Genomic DNA, 18,713 nt, shown 5'->3' on the forward strand with positions numbered 1-18,713 from the left:
ATTGCAAATAAGTGATTTAACTCAATGTATGACAGACACTAGTTTTTGTACTACCTCCTTTTTTTAGCAGATTTAAATGACAAAAAAAAAGGAAAATCATTGTTACTTAATGACAGTTGAGAATCATAATCATGAACCAGGAAAATAAAATAAAAGAATGGGGAAAACAAAGTGCTTAATTTTCATAAAAAATAAATAAATCACAGTGCAAAACATCTTAATGGTTTTGAAAGCATGCTTATTTTTTTTTTTACAGTTCCCTTTCTTTTTGAGGAGAAATATGACCTGGCAGCTTTTTTGTGAGATTCATCCAAATGGAGTTTGCCCATGATGAGGGCTATCAGAGGTGTTCGGTGTCCGTTTTGCAGGAGGCTTTAGAACAGCCCAGCATCTTAATGAATGTGAGTGAAGGAAATGACCGTCCCGATGAGAGAGCGAGTGTAAGATTTCCCCTCCTCCAGCGTGTGTGGGGGTTTATGCTGATCGCTGATCAGGGGACGCCCTGAAATCATCGCCCGAGCTCAGCGTGAGGGGCTTAAACCAGAGACCCCTTCAATCAGCCCCACTCCAGACGGGATGGGGATTAAACCCTCTCTTGGGATTTGTGCAAGGGTCAGGGAGAAAAATAAGGTCACATTTATTATCTCCTCACCACTTATTTTAAGAAAGCTCTGCTTTGAGTGAACCAGATTGCATGGTTTAAACTGAATTGGTAATGGGCTGGGGTTAAACATGGAGGAGAAAGATAATGGGGAAAAAGAGTTAGAAATAAACTTGATACTTCATACAGGATAGACAGAACATTTTATAAAATGAGCTGCATGAAAATGAACCAGTGGTGGATGGACGTACGATTTTATGTTTTTATGAAAATTTTCCACTGGAAATGTTTTTGACAGGCATGATTGACTTAAAATACTTTTTTCTCACAATTTTTACTTTATATCTCATAATTCTAGCTTTGTCTCACAACTACAAGTTTATATAAATTATAAGTTTATATCTTATAATTTTTACTTTTTTGCAATTATGAGTTTATACCATAATTCTCACTTTTTTCTCACAATTGTGAGTTTATCTCATAATTCTCACTTTTGTGAGTTTATATCTCATAATTCTCACTTTTCTCACTTTTGAGTTTATACCTCATAATTCTCACTTTTCTCACTATTGTGAGTTTATATCTCATAATTCAGACTTTCTCACAACTGCAAGGTTTATATCTCATAATTCTCACTTTTGTGAGTTTATATCTCATAATTCTCACTTTTGAGAGTTTATATCTCATAATTCTCACTTTTCTCACTATTGTGAGTTTATATCTCATAATTCTCACTTTTCTCACTATTGTGAGTTTATATCTCATAATTCTCATTTTTCTCACTTTTGAGAGTTTATATCTCATAATTCTCACTTTTGAGAGTTTATATCTCATAATTCTCACTTTTCTCACAATTGTGAGTTTATATCTCATAATTCAGACTTTCCCACAACTACAAGGTTTATATCTTATAATTCTCACTGTTGTGAGTTTATATCTCATAATTCTCACTTTTCTCACTTTTGAGAGTTTATATCTCATAATTCTCACTTTTCTCACTTTTGAGAGTTTATATCTCATAATTCTCACTTTTCTCACAATTGTGTTTATATCTCATAATTCAGACTTTCTCACAACTGCAAGGTTTATATCTCATAATTCTCACTTTTGTGAGTTTATATCTCATAATTCTCACTTTTGTGAGTTTATATCTCATAATTCTCACTTTTCTCACTTTTGAGAGTTTGTATCTCATAATTCTCACTTTTCTCACTTTTGAGAGTTTATATCTCATAATTCTCACTTTTCTCACTATTGTGAGTTTATATCTCATAATTCTCACTTTTCTCACTTTTGAGAGTTTATATCTCATAATTCTCACTTTTCTCACTTTTGAGAGTTTATATCTCATAATTCTCACTTTTCTCACTCTTGAGAGTTTGTATCTCATAATTCTTACTTTTTTCTCACAATTGTGAGTTTATATCTCATAATTCAGACTTTCTCACAACTGCAAGGTTTATATCTCATAATTCTCACTTTTCTTACTGTTGTGAGTTTATATCTCATAATTCTCACTTTTGAGAGTTTATCTCATAATTCTCACTTTTCTCACTCTTGAGAGTTTGTATCTCATAATTCTCACTTTTTTCTCACAATTGTGAGTTTATATCTCATAATTCTCACTTTTGAGAGTTTATCTCATAATTCTCACTTTTCTCACTTTTGAGAGTTTATATCTCATAATTCTCACTTTTGAGAGTTTATCTCATAATTCTCACTTTTCTCACTCTTGAGAGTTTGTATCTCATAATTCTCACTTTTTTCTCACAATTGTGAGTTTATATCTCATAATTCAGACTTTCTCACAACTGCAAGGTTTATATCTCATAATTCTCACTTTTGTGAGTTTATATCTCATAATTCTCACTTTTGAGAGTTTGTATCTCATAATTCTCACTTTTGTGAGTTTATATCTTAGAATTCTCACTTTTTTCTCACTAATGCGAGTTTATATCTCATAATTCAGACTTTCTCACAACTGCAAGGTTTATATCTCATAATTCTCACTTTTGAGAGTTTGTATCTCATAATTCTCACTTTTGTGAGTTTATATCTTAGAATTCTCACTTTTTTCTCACTAATGCGAGTTTATATCTCATAATTCAGACTTTCCCACAACTACAAGGTTTATATCTTATAATTCTCACTGTTGTGAGTTTATATCTCATAATTCTCACTTTTCTCACTTTTGAGAGTTTATATCTCATAATTCTCACTTTTCTCACTTTTGAGAGTTTATATCTCATAATTCTCACTTTTCTCACTCTTTAGAGTTTGTATCTAATAATTCTCACTATTGAGAGTTTGTATCTCATAATTCTCACTATTGTGAGTTTATATCTTAGAATTCTCACTTTTTTCTCACTATTGCGAGTTTATATCTCGCTTTTTTCTCAATTGTGAATTTTTATATCTCACAGTCCTGACTTTCTCACAGTTGTTTAAATCTCGCAGTTGTGAAATTATTCTCAGAATTGTGAGTTTATATATCATAATTCTGAATAAATTCTCAATTCTGAAAAAAGTCTGAATTGTAAGATACAAAGTCACTTTTTTTTAGCTTTTTTACAGTACAATTTAGTTTTAGTTTTAGTGCAAGGGAAAAACTAATTTCTTTTAAAGTCTAATCCACAACCAGCACACAACAGTACATCATGATGAACCTGAACGTCTGTCTCTCATGGACTTTTTTTATTCTTTTATCCTGACTAAGGAGTATTGCACTGTGACTTTTTCAGAGAGTCAGTCTGTACTGTCTTTATCTATGTATGTTCTTGCATATCTCAGGCATGTTGTTGTGTTTCACCTGCATCCATTTGTTCTCCATCACGGCCACCCTTTGGATTTATTCCTGCTGATTAGCAGATTATGTGTCTCTGGAGACGCAGCATTAACAAACTGACAAATGGTGCCTCGATGGGGGATCATTACCTACACAAACAAACACACACACACACACACACACACACACACACACACTCCACCACATGTGCTTGTGCTTCCTCACGGGACTCAGAGATGCAACAATTATGCAGCAGAATCCTTTAGCGCTGCTGAATAAAATACTCACAGTGCTTATAAAATTAGACGGCGTGCTGAATGATTTAGTGAGATTTTATAAACTAAAATTGTCCTGTAAATATTTTCTTTTTATTGAATGTAAAGAATATAAATATGACATAATAAATGTTATGCATTTTTTAAAGTATTATGTTATTATATATATATATATATATATATATATATATATATATATATATATATATATATATATATATATAAAATTACAATTGTATATATATTCTACTTTATCTGATAACAATCAAATCCTGTTAAATGTTAAAAACTATTTTATTTTATGTAAAAAAAAAATATATATATTTATGTACCAGATTTCATTAGGCAATGATTTCTCAACTCTGATTGGACAGCTGCTCTCAACGCAACAGCCGATTGGTCAATTACACCCGGTGCTTGAAACCATTATGAGGTCAGAGCTCTTTGTCCTAAAGCATCAATTAATGTCACTGAGTGAACAATTTGCTGGACTTAATGCTGAATAATTGAAAAAAATGACTTTGTTTAGCGGTCCGAAGCGTCCGATGCTTTCAGAGAGTGTCTGTGAGACGCTGCGATCGATTAAAAATGAGCCAGTTCACTAATACTTGTTTGGGTATTTTGAGTTTCTGTCTGTATGTACGGTTCCAGATCAGTCATCTAAAATATTGTGTTTTAGTTAAGAAGACCGCTGCAAATAGTGCACTATTTTTTGGCACATATTTCAGCCTTCTCTCTCTTTTCTTATCTACTCCGCTCATGTTTTAATGGAAAGTCCTCGTGTCTTTTTGATCTCTCTTTTTTTTAAACCGGAGACACCTACTAAAGTGGATCTTTGTGAGGGAATGAGAGATTATTTCTCAGTCTTTGAAGGGCTGAATGAGAGCGTGTGAGGTCAGAGGTGTTTTCTGACTCTGTTATGTGTGGCCTTGATTCTGTGTCTCATCTGTATTTTTCTGTGTCTGTCCAGGTGCTTGTCCTGTGTGAACGGCTCGTTCCCGTGTCACTGGTGTAAATACAGACACTTGTGCACACAGAACGCCAACGACTGCTCCTTCCAGGAGGGACGCGTCAACATGTCAGAGGTAAGAAACATCCTCAAATTAATACACACTGCTTTATTTGAAAGAGGTCTCTTTTTTGCTCACCAATGCATTTATGTGATCAAACATACAGTAAGAAATTGTGAAATATTATTACAATTGAAAATAACTGTTTGCTGTGTGAATATCTGTTAAATTGTAATTTATTTCTGTGATCAAAGCTGATTTTTTTTCAGTGTCGCATGATCTTCAGAAATCATTCTGATATGATGATTTACTGAAACATTTCTGACTATTATCAATGTTGAAAACAGTTGTGCTGCTGAATATCTTTGTGGAAACCGATACATACACCGATACAAGGAAAAGCATTTATTTGAAAAAATCTTTTGTAACATTATAAATGTCTTTACTGGCACTTTTTATCAGTGTGTCCTTGATGAATACAAATATTAATTTCTTTCAAAAAAAAAAAAAAAAAAAAAAAAATATATATATATATATATATATATATATATATATATATATATATATATATAATCTTTGAATTTTTTTAATATACATATGTATTTTTATATTTTTATTAAGGTTTATTTTAGTTGTTTTTCAGTATCTGTTTTATTTTTAAGTTAAGCTAAATTAAAATGAGAATTGTTGCCTTCAGCTAACTGAAAGTGTTTTTTATTAATATTGTTTTTTTTTTTTTGTTTTTTTTTTACTATATTTCGTTTAACATTAATTTTATAGTAACAAAAAGTTTTTTTTTTGTTTTTTTAAGGTTTGTTAACTATAATAACCCAAATGTCCCGTTTACTGTAAAGCATGCTGTGCTATGTAAATGATTCAATTCATCCAATCCGATCTGATGGATAAAATCAAGTCCCCGCCCGTTTTCTCCTCCTTTAATATCCAGTTTGAGTGCATCACATCACAAGGGTCACACAGTGCCAGTGTAATGTGTCCTGATTGGCTGACATTGATTTGTTCTCACTTTCACTGAGTTGACACTGGAAACCTGATGCATCTCGCCGTGTTTATCTCTCGTGTGATCGCTCACACATCCTCCTCCTCAGATTTTCACTCTTGAGAAACTCGATCTGTTGCACTGTTGCGAGTGAGAGGAGTGAGATAAGACGAGAGAGTCGGGTCATCGACGCTCACTCATTGGCTGAGTGTGAGTCCGCTGGGAATCTCCCATAATTCAGTGTTTTAAAAGCCTGTAGGAGAGCAGATGAAACGCGCTGGTTTCCTCTAATAGACTCCAGATGTGTGCGAGGGAGAAAGTGTGAGCCGAATGAGGGGCGTGTGGGAAGGTTCTGGCACTAACGTGGGAGATTACATTATAGATGTGATGCCATGTATTTCACCAGAAGCAGGGAAGAGCTGGAAAATAAAGTACGGGCCTCAGGAAGGAAGGGCGTTTGCGTGTGGAAGCGTGTCTGTGAACCGTGCGAACCGTCCACTGACAGCTTGTGAACATCAGACGAGTCTAAAGAGGCTCTGGAAGGTTCCTCAGCCGATCAGACGGAGTGATTTTATACATATAATAGACCACATTTGAGTCAGAGTTCATGCAGGTTCGTCAGAATAAATATTTTCCTGAAATCTGTTCACTTCCTGTCAATGAAGCATCACTTACTGGCTTTGAAATTATAATAATAATAAAAAAACTTCCTGTGAGATACTTTACCACAGTTTTAATAACACTAGGCAGAGGTTTTATTTAAAAAAAAAAATTATTAATGATTTTAAAATGATCTCACCAGGAAGAAATGAAAGTGGGAAGTGAAACGTTTAGTCATGGGGAAATTTGTTCTGGGGAAATTTGAAAATGATGATTTCTTAGATTCGATGTCATGGAAATGTCAGAATGTTTTGCAAACATTCGTTTTCACTATAACTCAGCTCTAAAATAATTTATTTGGCTTGTGCAAATATATTTGTAATAATTTATAAGAAATCCTAGTGTTAGTTCATTTCATGCAATCTACTGTAATATAATTAATTAGTTGTGATTTGCACTTCTGTTCACCAAGGCTGCATTTATTTAATCAAAATACAGTAAAAAAAAAAGTGAAATATTTTTACAATTTAAAACAGCTGTTTTCTGTGTGAATCTGTGTTAAAGTGTAATGTATTTCTGTGATGCTCCGCTGTATTTTCAGCATCATTCCTCCAGTCTTCAGTGTCACATGATCTTCAGAAATCATTCTGAGATGAGAATTTACTGCTCAAGAAATATTTCCAAAAACAGTTTTTGTGGAAACAGTGATGCATTTTATTTTCAGGATTCACAAAAGAACAGCATTTATTTAAAGTAGAAATCTTTTGTAACATTACAAATGACTTTACTGTCAATTTGGATCCATTCAATGCATCCTTGATGAATAAAAGTATTAATTTCTTAAAAACGTTTGAACAGTATCTTAAACGGTTAAATCAGAATGCACAGCCACTGTAGTTTTTAATGTAATGTGGTTTAATGTAAATCATGTTAACAGTTGTTATTGTGTCTCTGGTGATTTTATGTACCTTCACTCATGCATTGGTCTTCTGCGCTCCTCTGAAGGTCTGTGCCGAGTGTTTGTTCACCAGTGGAGTATAACAGAAAGAGATAGTGATGTGTCTGTTAGAGGCTCTGAGATGGAAAAGACTTGAATCAGTGCGCTTCATCTCTAACACATGATTTGCTCTTACGCTGTCTGTTCTTTCACTGTTCGTGTCCCGACGTGCCGATATTCCTCCTGTAGGATTCCTCCTCATCTTCCCGACTCTCTTGTGAGACGGCGAGTGACAGCCGGTTAAAGTCAGCGTTCTCCAGCAGGAGTTTTATCACATGACTACAGCAATAATTACAGCGCCTGCATTCCAGAGGGACCTTGAGAACGGGTCACATGACCTTTAGCATCACCTCTGACCCCATTACCCACAATTCTCTGCTCCAGCATGCTGATATTCAAACATGTCTGGTTTTTTTGTTTTTTTTCTTCTCTCTGCTGTGTTCCTTTATTCTCAGTTCTTATCTGCCACCGTTTCATCTTTCCATTCTCTCTCTCTCTCTCTCTCTCTCTCTCTCTCTCTCTCTCTCTCTGTGTAATATTCATCTCTGGGATGCATTGGGCAGCTGAAGCACAGATCTAATCCACTTTGAATAATTAAACCAGAGGAGGAGAAGAGAAAGAGAAATGACTTTATCAGAGTGATTACTTCCTGTCCTCTCTTGTCTTCTCTCTCTCTCTTTCTCTCTTTCTTTGTTCTTGTCCGACACCTTTTCACCAGCATGCATTCTCTCACGCTTCCATCGCTTTCACGTTTATATGCATCACTTGTTATTTTTAGCGTGTCAGAGGGTAGCTGTGCTCCCTATGCTGGTGTGCTGCCTACCTAGACAGTATTTTTAGGGCTCATTGGCATCCTGAATATAGGCAGCAGCTCTGTGCTGTCTCGTTAGATAACTCGTTTCTGTTGAATTCTATAGCGGGGTCTCACTGTATCCTTCAAAAGACCCCTAAAAAGACATTCCCAGAATGACCATGACTCATGGAAAATAGTTGGAATCAGTATTATTCTAGTATTATTTATTATCTACGATTGTTTTGAATTAGCTTTTATATTTTTAACATTTTATTTGTTCGTTTTCATAATTTTGGTTTAATTTGTCATTTATATTATTATTTTTTTATATTTCTATTTAGCTTTAGTTTATTTTTATTTCAGTTTTAGAACTTATTTTATTTCAGTTACTTGCCAAGGCAACATTTCTAATTTTTAGGTATTTCATGTGATATTTATTTTATTATTTATTTACTATTATATTATTTTTTCTTTTTTTAAATGACCTTTTATTTTTATATTTTTATATATTCATTTTTAATTTGTTTACTTTTTAATCTTGTTTTGTGAATTTGTCTTTTTTTATATATTTCTATTAAGCTTTAATTTATTATTTCCATTTTAATATAACTTAATTTAATTTCCATTAACTGTCAAGGCAACATTTCTAATTTTCATGTTTCATGTTTTCATGTCATATTTATATTTTATATTAGATTTATTTCAATTACCAAAAATTATTTTAATGGTTTTAGTTAACATTAACAACGCTGATTGATATTGATAAAATAAATAAGTTGTAATGGTACATTTTTGACTCTGCAATTAATTTATTTAAAAAAAAGTTTATTGTTGATGAAGAATTATGAAGAATGACCGTACATATTACAGTAACTATTACTCATTTAAGTGAATTTTGAGACGAGAGGCCTGTGTGACAACTGCATTTGTGAATGTCTTTTCTGTGCCACTGCAAGTAAAACAAAATACTCAAAACATAAGTTCGTTTTCTTGAATTAACACTTTAAACCTTCTTGTCTTAGTTATTTTAAAAAGAGAGAACTAAAGGAGTTCCCCGTTGCATCCATTTATTTCTTCACTGAGCAAACTCACATTTCCAAACTTGTAGACTTAAGTTCCCAAAGGAGCCTGAAAGCAGCACAAATCATCCAAGATAGCAGACAGAGCCTAGAGAAATATTGACTTTCTTCATTTAATATGAAAAAGCAGTTCAGTTGCACCAAATGATTGTGTGTTGTGTGTATTTATGCTTCAATTATCCACTTTTTTTCAGCATAGCAACATGTTGATTTGTTAGTAGAGTCGTGTGTTCACTAGTTCAGTCAGGATGCAGTGTTTGAAGGCTGTTCCCTATGTAGACAGCACTGGTGACTCACTAGGGAACAGATCCTTGACTATAGAGTGTGTGTCGATGGGTGATCACACACTGAAGAGTCTGACATCTAAACGACGTTTGCTTTCCGTTCAATTTAACAGGGAGATATTTAAATGAGGCCATTTAAATTAAATAGATTAAATGTAAACATTTAAATTAGTTCAGCACACACTGACTTGAGATGATCAGTGGCTTTCTGATGGGCTTCTGGAAGTGTTACGGCTCGTTTGCCGTTTATTGCACAATCTGTTTTCTTCAGTGTTGAAAGTGGATTTTATGGCTCTTGTGCTTCGGATCAAATATTAATGTTTTTAATGGTGGGATATATGATATTTTGGGAGCAGGTTTGGCATAGTTAAAGTAAAGCCAGTAGTCTTTGAGCTGCTTCTGCTGCAGTGTTAATACAGTACTTGTGTCACCAAGGCTGCATTTATTTGATCAAAAACTAGTTAAAGTAGTACTTATTAATAGCAAATACAGTAAAAATTTTGAAATGTTATTACAAATCAATATAGGTATTTTCTGTGTGAATATATATTCAAATGTAATTTATTTCTGTGATACAGAGCTGAATTTTCAGCATCATTTCTCCAGTCTTCAGTGTTATTCTAATATACTGATTCGCTAGTCATGAAACATTTCTGATTATCATCAATGTTGAAAACAGTTGATGCATGGAAACCGTGATGCATTTTATTTTTCAGGATTCACGGATGAATAGAAAGTTCAAAAGAAAAGCATTAGTTTGAAAATCACATCTTAACTGTCCCTTTTGATTGATTTAATGCATCCTTGATGAATAAAATATTAAGTTTCTTCTTAAAGCGATCTTACTGACCCCAAACGTTTGAATGGTACTTTATGCCTTTATTATTTTCTTTTACTAAAGGATCTTCAGTTTGGCTGACCATGATGAACGTTGTTTGGCCGTAAAGCTCAAGGTTTCTAAAAATCCTGGCGGAGCATTTCGAACACTTACTCAGCAAACATGCTTCCTCATTGCTCGTCTACTTCTGTAGATCGCTGTGGTTCACAGACTTGTGGGCGGCTGACCGGACACTGCTGTGGTCATGCTTTACACTAAATAAGCAAGAGACAGGAAACCAGCGCTGTTACCAAAAATACAGTCAGATTACAGATCAAATCAGAGTAACATCAGAAGAATCTCCTTGGGTTTGACACCTGGAGGAATCCAGTGATGTCTGCTCTTGGTCTCATCCTCACATCACATCATTTAGCATGAGATCTTATTCTTTCTCTCTCTCTCGCTCTCTCTCAGTTCTCTGAATGTCTTCCCATCAGTAACACTGTTTTTATGGTGTTCATACATGAATGGTTTCATCTGAGCGTTACTGTGGCTGTGGAGTGTGTTTTTCCATCTTTAGTGTTTGTTGATGGGCAGCGCTCCTGTGTGTGTCCAGCTCACACTCTTCAAAGGTTTGGCATCAGAAAGATTAGAAAAAAATAAAATAAAAAAATTATCGATTAAAAACTCAATACATTGATTAAAACTGACAGTAAAGTCATTTATAATGTTACAGAAGATTAAACAATTAATTTTATATGAATAAATACATATTTTATTTATAATAATTTTTGTTAATTATCCATATAAATATACATTTGTGTGTGTGTGTGTGTGTGTGTGTATATATATATATATATATATATATATATATTAGTGCTGTCAAAATTAGAGCGTTAACGCATTCGATTAATTTGAAATATTTAACGCGTTAAAAAAAAATAACGCAATTAACGCGGTTGCAGTTTTTTTTTTATTTCCAGTTGTGGCCTATGTGTGTTCAACGTGCAAAGAAATAAGGATAAGACCAAGGAAGGACTTTTAGACGGAAAGTTTCAGTATAAAACTCTGCCGGATTACTCTTCAGTCTGCCACAAGAAACATTACTCTTCATTTAGTCTGCCACAAGAAACAGCAACATTAAAATCATGAACTCAAATGTCATTGTTAAAAAAAAAAAAAAAAAAAAAACAATGACTGTAACAGTGCGTAAATCAGACCTTTCTGTAACGCTAACGTTAATAAGCTTAAACGAAAATAACGAAATAATTGTGTAGCGGAGTATTTTTTGTACACAGTGCCGCGAACTGTCAATCACTCCTGTGCGCGTGCATCACTCCTCGCAGCTGCAGCAACTTGCGCTCTCTCTCTTCATCAAGCTTTAAAACAAAAAGGGGACAAAAAGATCATATTGTCTTTGTGCATAGGCTTTAGATTAATTAGATAAATGAATATCTAAATTTGTGCCTTGCCGTCTACGGTATTTGTTTAGAACTTAGAAAAAAGATGCTGCAGGCAATGAGCATCCAGCGGGGGCTGCAGGACGACTCAACCTCCGCAGACAGTTTTTAATGTTTATCAGACAATAAATACTCAAGATTTTGCTTTAGTATAACTCACAACGAGTTTCACACACCTTCTCCGGCCACGTTGAGTTGTTGACACTTAACAGTGGGAAAAGCGACACATGCGCTATTCACTTGTATAACTTAAGGGTGAATGGGTAATGTAGTTTCTGCTCTGGGTGGGATGAATTAGGAAGCTTGCATTGTGAAGGGCGCTCTGAAAATCGGCAGTGCAGGTAAAAGATTAAAACCTCTATTAAAACAGATATCCAAATGAGCGTACCGGTACGCTACAAGCACGTTCTGGGCACACGGAGAGGTGGCGGTACGCTCAAGAGCTATATTTGGAAGTGGCGGTACTGAGTACCTGTGCTTACTGGCCCACTTAAAGCACTGGCAATGACTATACTTTGGAATTTTTTTGCAGTCCACTTAGAATTCAACATGGAAATCATTTTTGTTTTTTATTGGCATTGATTGTTTTGAAATTCAAATGGTACTTACATGCCTGTGTTTTTATTTCTGTAATAAATATGGCTTTCAAGCCAACAGTTAATTTGGAGGATATTGATGGTTTATTGCAGGTATGTTGTTTACATGAGAAAATCTGTGTTACAAGTTAAACAAAAATTCCAATAAACAATCATATTTTGAATTTAAATAGTTTCTTTGTCTTGAGTTAACATTAATTATTTACATTTTACATTTACATATCCAAAAAGTTTCAGTCTTTTAATTGCGATTAATCGCAATTAATTGTAAAAAATTGTGTGATTAATTAGTTAATTTTTTTTAATCGATTGACAGCACTAATATATATATATATATATATATATATATATATATATATATATATATATATATATATATATATATATATATATATATATATATATATATATATATATAATTACTTTTTTATACTTATTCATATTTATTAATGTCATGAATAATTCAATATTTTCTTTTATTAAATTTATCAAAAGTAACCGTAAAAACATTTATAATTTTTTCCTATTTCATATAAATTATATTATTTTGAACTTTCTATTCATCAAATGTTAACTTAAAATTTAGTAATGTTTATAAATACAGTCAAGTGATTATATAGCAGTATATATGTTTCATATTTATATGAATACATGCAATATACTATATATATTTATTCATCAAGGATGCATTAATTCAATCAAAAGGGACAGTTAAGACATGATTTCTATTTCAAACAAATGCTTTTCTTTTGAACTTTCTATTCATCTGTGAAACCTGAAAAATAAAATGTATCACCGTTTCCACAAAAATATGTTTTCAACATTGATAATAATTAGAAATGTTTGTTGAGCATCGTTGGTGAGCAGAAGAGACTTCTTTCAGAATCATTAAAATCTCTTTTGAACATCCAGTAATGGTTTTAGACCTTAACTCATGTTTTATCCCTCAAGTGTACACACACACACACACACACACACACACACACACACAGAGACGGAGCAGTGAGGTATTCTGGGATATTCTCCAGATAATGTCAGCGTCCAGCTCGTTTCTCGTTGCTCCACATGTTTCCCATCAGGCTTGTTTGACCCGATGTTAAACATGTCAGCTGTAGACGAGCGATCTCTCGATGTCCTTCCTGTGTTCTGTTGTTTCAGTAAGAATCCTGTCTCTTTCCAGAAGTGTTTGAGTCCGCTGGTGATAACAGATGTCTGTCTGTCTTTCTCAGGACTGTCCTCAGATTCTGCCGTCCACTCAGATCTACATCCCGGTCGGCGTCCCGAAGCCCATCACGCTGTCGGCTCGTAACCTTCCCCAGCCTCAGTCCGGTCAGAGGAACTACGAGTGCATCTTCCACATCCAGGGCGAGACGCAGAGCGTGACGGCGCTGCGCTTCAACAGCTCCAGCATCCAGTGCCAGAGAACCACCGTGAGTTACACACCACCACCACCATCATCATCATCATCATCATCATCTTCATCCAGACAGAAGCACACGGTTTCGGGTTTGGGGTCAGTAGATTCGATCGGGAAGTACAAACTCTTTTTACTAAGGATTCATTGACTTGATCAAAAGTGACAGTAAAAGACATTTACAATGCTAAAAAAACTTCTATTTCAAATAAATGCTGTTCTTTTGAACTTTCTGTTCACCTGTGAACCCTAAAAGTTAACATTTATCACAGTTTCCACAGAAATATTGTGCAGCACAGCTGTTTTCAACATTGATAATAATCAGAAATATTTATTGAGCAGCAAATCAGTATATTAATCAGATCATGTGACACTTATGTAAGTCAATTTCTGCCACATAAAAAAAAAAAAATCATAATTTTGAAAAAAAAAAAAAAAATCTAAATTATGCCACAAAAATATAAAAATGCACTTTTTCATAATTTAGATTTTTATCACATAACCATGATATAGTGTATCATAATTTTGACTAAATTATCATAATTAGGACATTTAATCTTATAGTTATGATTTACCGAAGCATGTTTTTTACTTCATTTTATGCCGCAGAAATAATCGTCCACAGATGACTGGAGTAACAATTCTAGATATTCAGCTTTGCATCACAAGAATACATTACATTTTTACAATATATTCACATAGAAAAAAAAATATTTTAAATAGAAATATTTCCCAATAATAATAATTATTATTTTTTATCAAGTAAAAGCAGCGTTGGTGAGCAGAAAAGACCTTAAAATTTTTTAAAAAAGACGATTTAAAAAATCGTAGGTTTATGCATCAGGATGTTTTGAAAGACTGCATAATGTCCTTTCTATCGCCTCTTGTGGCAGTGCTGATGATGCAAATGTTAATTGTAGTCCAAAACTTTTTTTTAGATGTCATGTGGCATCAACATGTGTTTGCATTCATGCACTTGCATACAGTCACTTAATAATGATGATGTATGATATAATCTACACTTTCATATCAGCAGTGCTGCATTGATTCAGCATGTTATTTTCAGATGAAATTGAATCCCACCATATATCAGATGTCACACATGTACACACACACACACTCCTGATAACACGTGCAGATCAATGCAATGATAATCTCTGGTTAATCCACGTCCTCAGCATGTGCATGTGTGTGATGGGGGTTATTTATCAGGAGTGCATAGATTATAATGAACTAGTGTTACTCCTACACACTGTTGCAAAGATACTTAATAACCAGCGCATTGATCTAATCAGAAGAGCAGCAGATGAGAACAGTATTTCTATCCAGACACACACACACACACACACACACACACACAGTGTCGTATTGTTTAGTTGAAGCAGCACAGATGGTGGAGGATTCGTCCTGCTGTCTGTTAGTGGAAAGCAGTTTGTGTGTGTCCAGATGGGTGTGTGTTTCTGGACTCCCGCTCTTCTCGTTGTCTCAGTTTTGGCTGTGTGTTTCTCTCTGGACGGTTGGGTTGTGTTGTGTTCTTGTGGTTTCCATCTGAAGGCCCTTCTTGCTCTCTAGTGGTCAGAACCGACCCAAAAACTGCATCAGACACAAACACAGTCCTTCCTCGTGGCGTCTGAACGCTGTGATCGTGAGCTGGCGCTCGGATGCTTGGGAAAACCACAGCTGGCAGGAAGTGAGAGGGGCTCATGGGAAATGTGGTTTGAAGGGCTGTCAAGCCAGATGATGACAAATAGGTTTCTGAGATGAGCAATACACACTTGTTTTCAAAATCATGAAAAAATATACCAATTTAAAACAGCTGTTTTCTATGTGAATATATATATATATATATATATAGTCAAATATAATTTATTTCTGTGATGCTCCGCTGTATTTTCAGCATCATTCCTCCAGTCTTCAGTGTCACATGATCTTCAGAAATCAGAATAATATGATGATTTACTGCTCAAGAAACAATTCTGATTATTATCAATGTTGTAAACTGTGATGCTTTTTATTTTTCAGGATTCTTCAAAGTTCAAAAGAACAGAATTATTCAATAGAAAATATTTATAAGTCCTTATTGACTATTTTTGCTGAATAAAACTAGTTATTGTTTTGAAAAATCTTGACCCTGACCCTATTTGGAACATACCTTTATAATAATAATTTTTTATTAATATATTTAAATTTAAATGTAAATTTCTGTATGATAATTATTTTCTCTAATATTTCCTATCAAAATATTTTCTTAATTACAATAGTAATATAACCTCTGGGTTGGATTTACAGATATTATAAAAAAATAGTAATAATAATGAAATGCATGAGTTAACAGTGTCTCTGTGGCTGCATTACACTTGCTCGGTGCTGAAGACACGACTGATGTTCAGTATCAGCACAGACTGGCACTGGCTTTAATTCATCTTCCTTTATGAAGCGCTTTCAGTCTGTGTGTGTGTGTGTGTTTGTGTGTGTGTGTGTGTGTGTGTGTGAGAGAGGTGCAGCAGAGTTCTGATGAGAACCAATTAGAGGAGACACAGATAAAAAATGATGATTAATTACAGTGTGATAGCGACACCGCAGTAATAGATACTACAGTAAAGAAAAATGAAGCAAGAGAGAATGAGGAGAGAGAGAGAGAGAGAGAGAGAGAGAGAGAGAGAGAGAGAGAGAGAGAGAGAGAGAGAGAGAGAGAGAGAGAGAGAGAGAGAGAGAGAGAGAGAGAGAGAGAGAGAGAGAGAGAGAGAGAGAGAGAGAGAGAGAGAGAGAGAGAGAGAGAGACTGTAGCCAGCGGCCGTTCAGGAACAGCAGAGGCTTTAGAAACTCACTGCACCTGATCCTGTGTGTGTGTGTGTGTGTGTGTGTGTGTGTGTGAGGTGTAGCAGATATAGAACTGCTTTAAATCATTTATCACTTAGGAGAAATAAAGTTTACAATTGAATGTGAAGGGACTTGAGAGTAATATTATTTTAGTGATAGTTCTTGTATGAAGAGGAGTCAGAATGATGCATTATTATCTCACTCTTAAGTGAAAATCAAAGAGACATGATTTTACCACAGTTCAGCTCACCACAGCAGAATCAAAGTATTTAATTAATTGCATCATTCTATACATGATTGCTTTTTATCTGTATATATATATCTCACATTTGAATGAACAGCAGATAAATTAGTCTGAATGACGTGAGTTTGATATGAGCGCACACTTGTTTTTTTATATTGATTTGCTTTGGGACAATTGAGACTTTTCTGGAGCAGCAAAGGTCCCAGTTCAGGACACAATAGTCCGGCTCAGAGGAAGGACCAGCTCATTAAACCATCAGCTGAATCACTAAATCAACATCCTTCAGCGTCCCTCACATGCGTCCCACTGCCAAAAACACATGATTACTGCTGTGATTGTGTGCAGATCAGATCAACAACACAAAACAAAGAAACTATGACAAGGATTATTATAGGTTTGAAAGGTTCACTACTTTGTATTGTTTCTTTTTTGGAGTTTGCTTTTTAAGTTCAATCTCAGTTTATTTAGTTTCAGTTCATAAACTTTATTATAAGTTTTAGTTTTATGGGACAGGATGTAATATATATATATATATATCTCAGATAAGCACATCTTGTTTAATTGCATCGATTTTTGTCTTTAATGCTTGCATTTATGCCTTATATCTATTTTGAGCAAGCTTGTTTTTATTCACTTATCAATTTATTTCTTCATGCATTAATACATTTATGTATTTATGTTTGCATTTATTCACTTATTTATTCACATATTTGTTTATGGATATTTGCATTCATGATCTTATTTTTGATTTGTTTAAGCTTGCTTGGTTTTACTCATTCGTGCATTCGTTTATTCATTCATGCCATTAATGCATTTGTTTTTGCATGCTTGCATATATTCACTTATGTATTTATTCGTTTATGAATGCTTGCATTTATGCACCTAAATATTTATTTTTGCATGCTTGCTTTTATTAACTTATTTATTCATTCATGCATGTTTGCATTCATGCATTTACTTATTTATGCATGCTTGCTTTTAATCACTTGTTTATGCATTTATTGATGCATGCGTTTATTGTTTAGCAGCCTCCCAATGTATTTTTCTCTTCTGGTTTTCATCTTTGTAATGGTTTTGGTTAATGATGATAATCTTGATGAGATGCAGAAATAGGAAGCATGTGTTCTCCAGTGTGTGGCTGTGCTCTTTATATAGAACGTATATTAGTAAATTAAATCAAACTCTTTCAGTTATTATCGTTTGATGCAGCTGCTGATCTTACACACTTAAACACATTGTGCTCGTCAGGCTTGCCGTGTCATCTCTCGTTTATTTAATTAGACGAGCGCTCGTCTTCCCACGCCGGTGAGAGGTTAACCGGCTGCTCAAAAGCGTCAGTCTCTCGCCAAAAAAAAATCAATCTAACGTCTGCAGCCTGCGTGGGGAATGAATTACCATCACATACATGTAAGACAGAGCAGCGCTCGTGTTCAGACCATAAATCATTTTTCACTTCCCAGCTAATGAGAGATCAAATCGTTAGTGTCTAGTTAATTATCCGTGGCTCATGAGCGCGAATGCAAATAATGAATGACAGATGAGTGTGTGTTTCATCCTATGGAAAGCATCACTGTTATCATCGCTTATATGCAAGTTAGTGATTTGTGGTATATTTACAGACCAGAATCTCACAGAGGGTGGGTGAGACAGTAACACACACACACACACACACACATGAATATTCCTCCTCTCCTGTAGTTTTTTCATCCGTGACGCAGGTCTGGGACATTGAGACTTCAGCACAGCCAACAAACCTTCTCCTGATTTATTAAATCTATTAAAGAAGTATTTCATCTGTTTAAATGCATTAAGTGCAGGGTAGATTTCTTATGAAGTGCAGTCCTTTACAGATTCCAAAATACATGGCAGAAATTGTGGTTAGTGGTGTAATCCATCACAGTACATATTTTAGGTAATATAATCAGACTACTTTTAGATTAC

The 18,713-nt window shown here is 34.4% G+C and overlaps 1 protein-coding gene across 1 annotated transcript in view; it reads left to right on the forward strand.

The window, feature by feature from the left end:
• The window catches only part of LOC128015274 (plexin-A1), a 103,247-nt gene that overhangs the window by 53,504 nt on the left and 31,030 nt on the right, over nucleotides 1-18,713 (forward strand). Inside the window, exons 9-10 of the mRNA XM_052598977.1 lie at nucleotides 4,632-4,746; nucleotides 13,524-13,724. Of these exons, the coding sequence (XP_052454937.1) occupies nucleotides 4,632-4,746; nucleotides 13,524-13,724 (316 nt within the window). The remainder of the gene's footprint in view (nucleotides 1-4,631; nucleotides 4,747-13,523; nucleotides 13,725-18,713) is intronic.

This window comes from Carassius gibelio, chromosome A6 (genome assembly GCF_023724105.1).
Source record: "Carassius gibelio isolate Cgi1373 ecotype wild population from Czech Republic chromosome A6, carGib1.2-hapl.c, whole genome shotgun sequence".
NCBI classification, from domain to species: Eukaryota; Metazoa; Chordata; class Actinopteri; order Cypriniformes; family Cyprinidae; genus Carassius; species Carassius gibelio.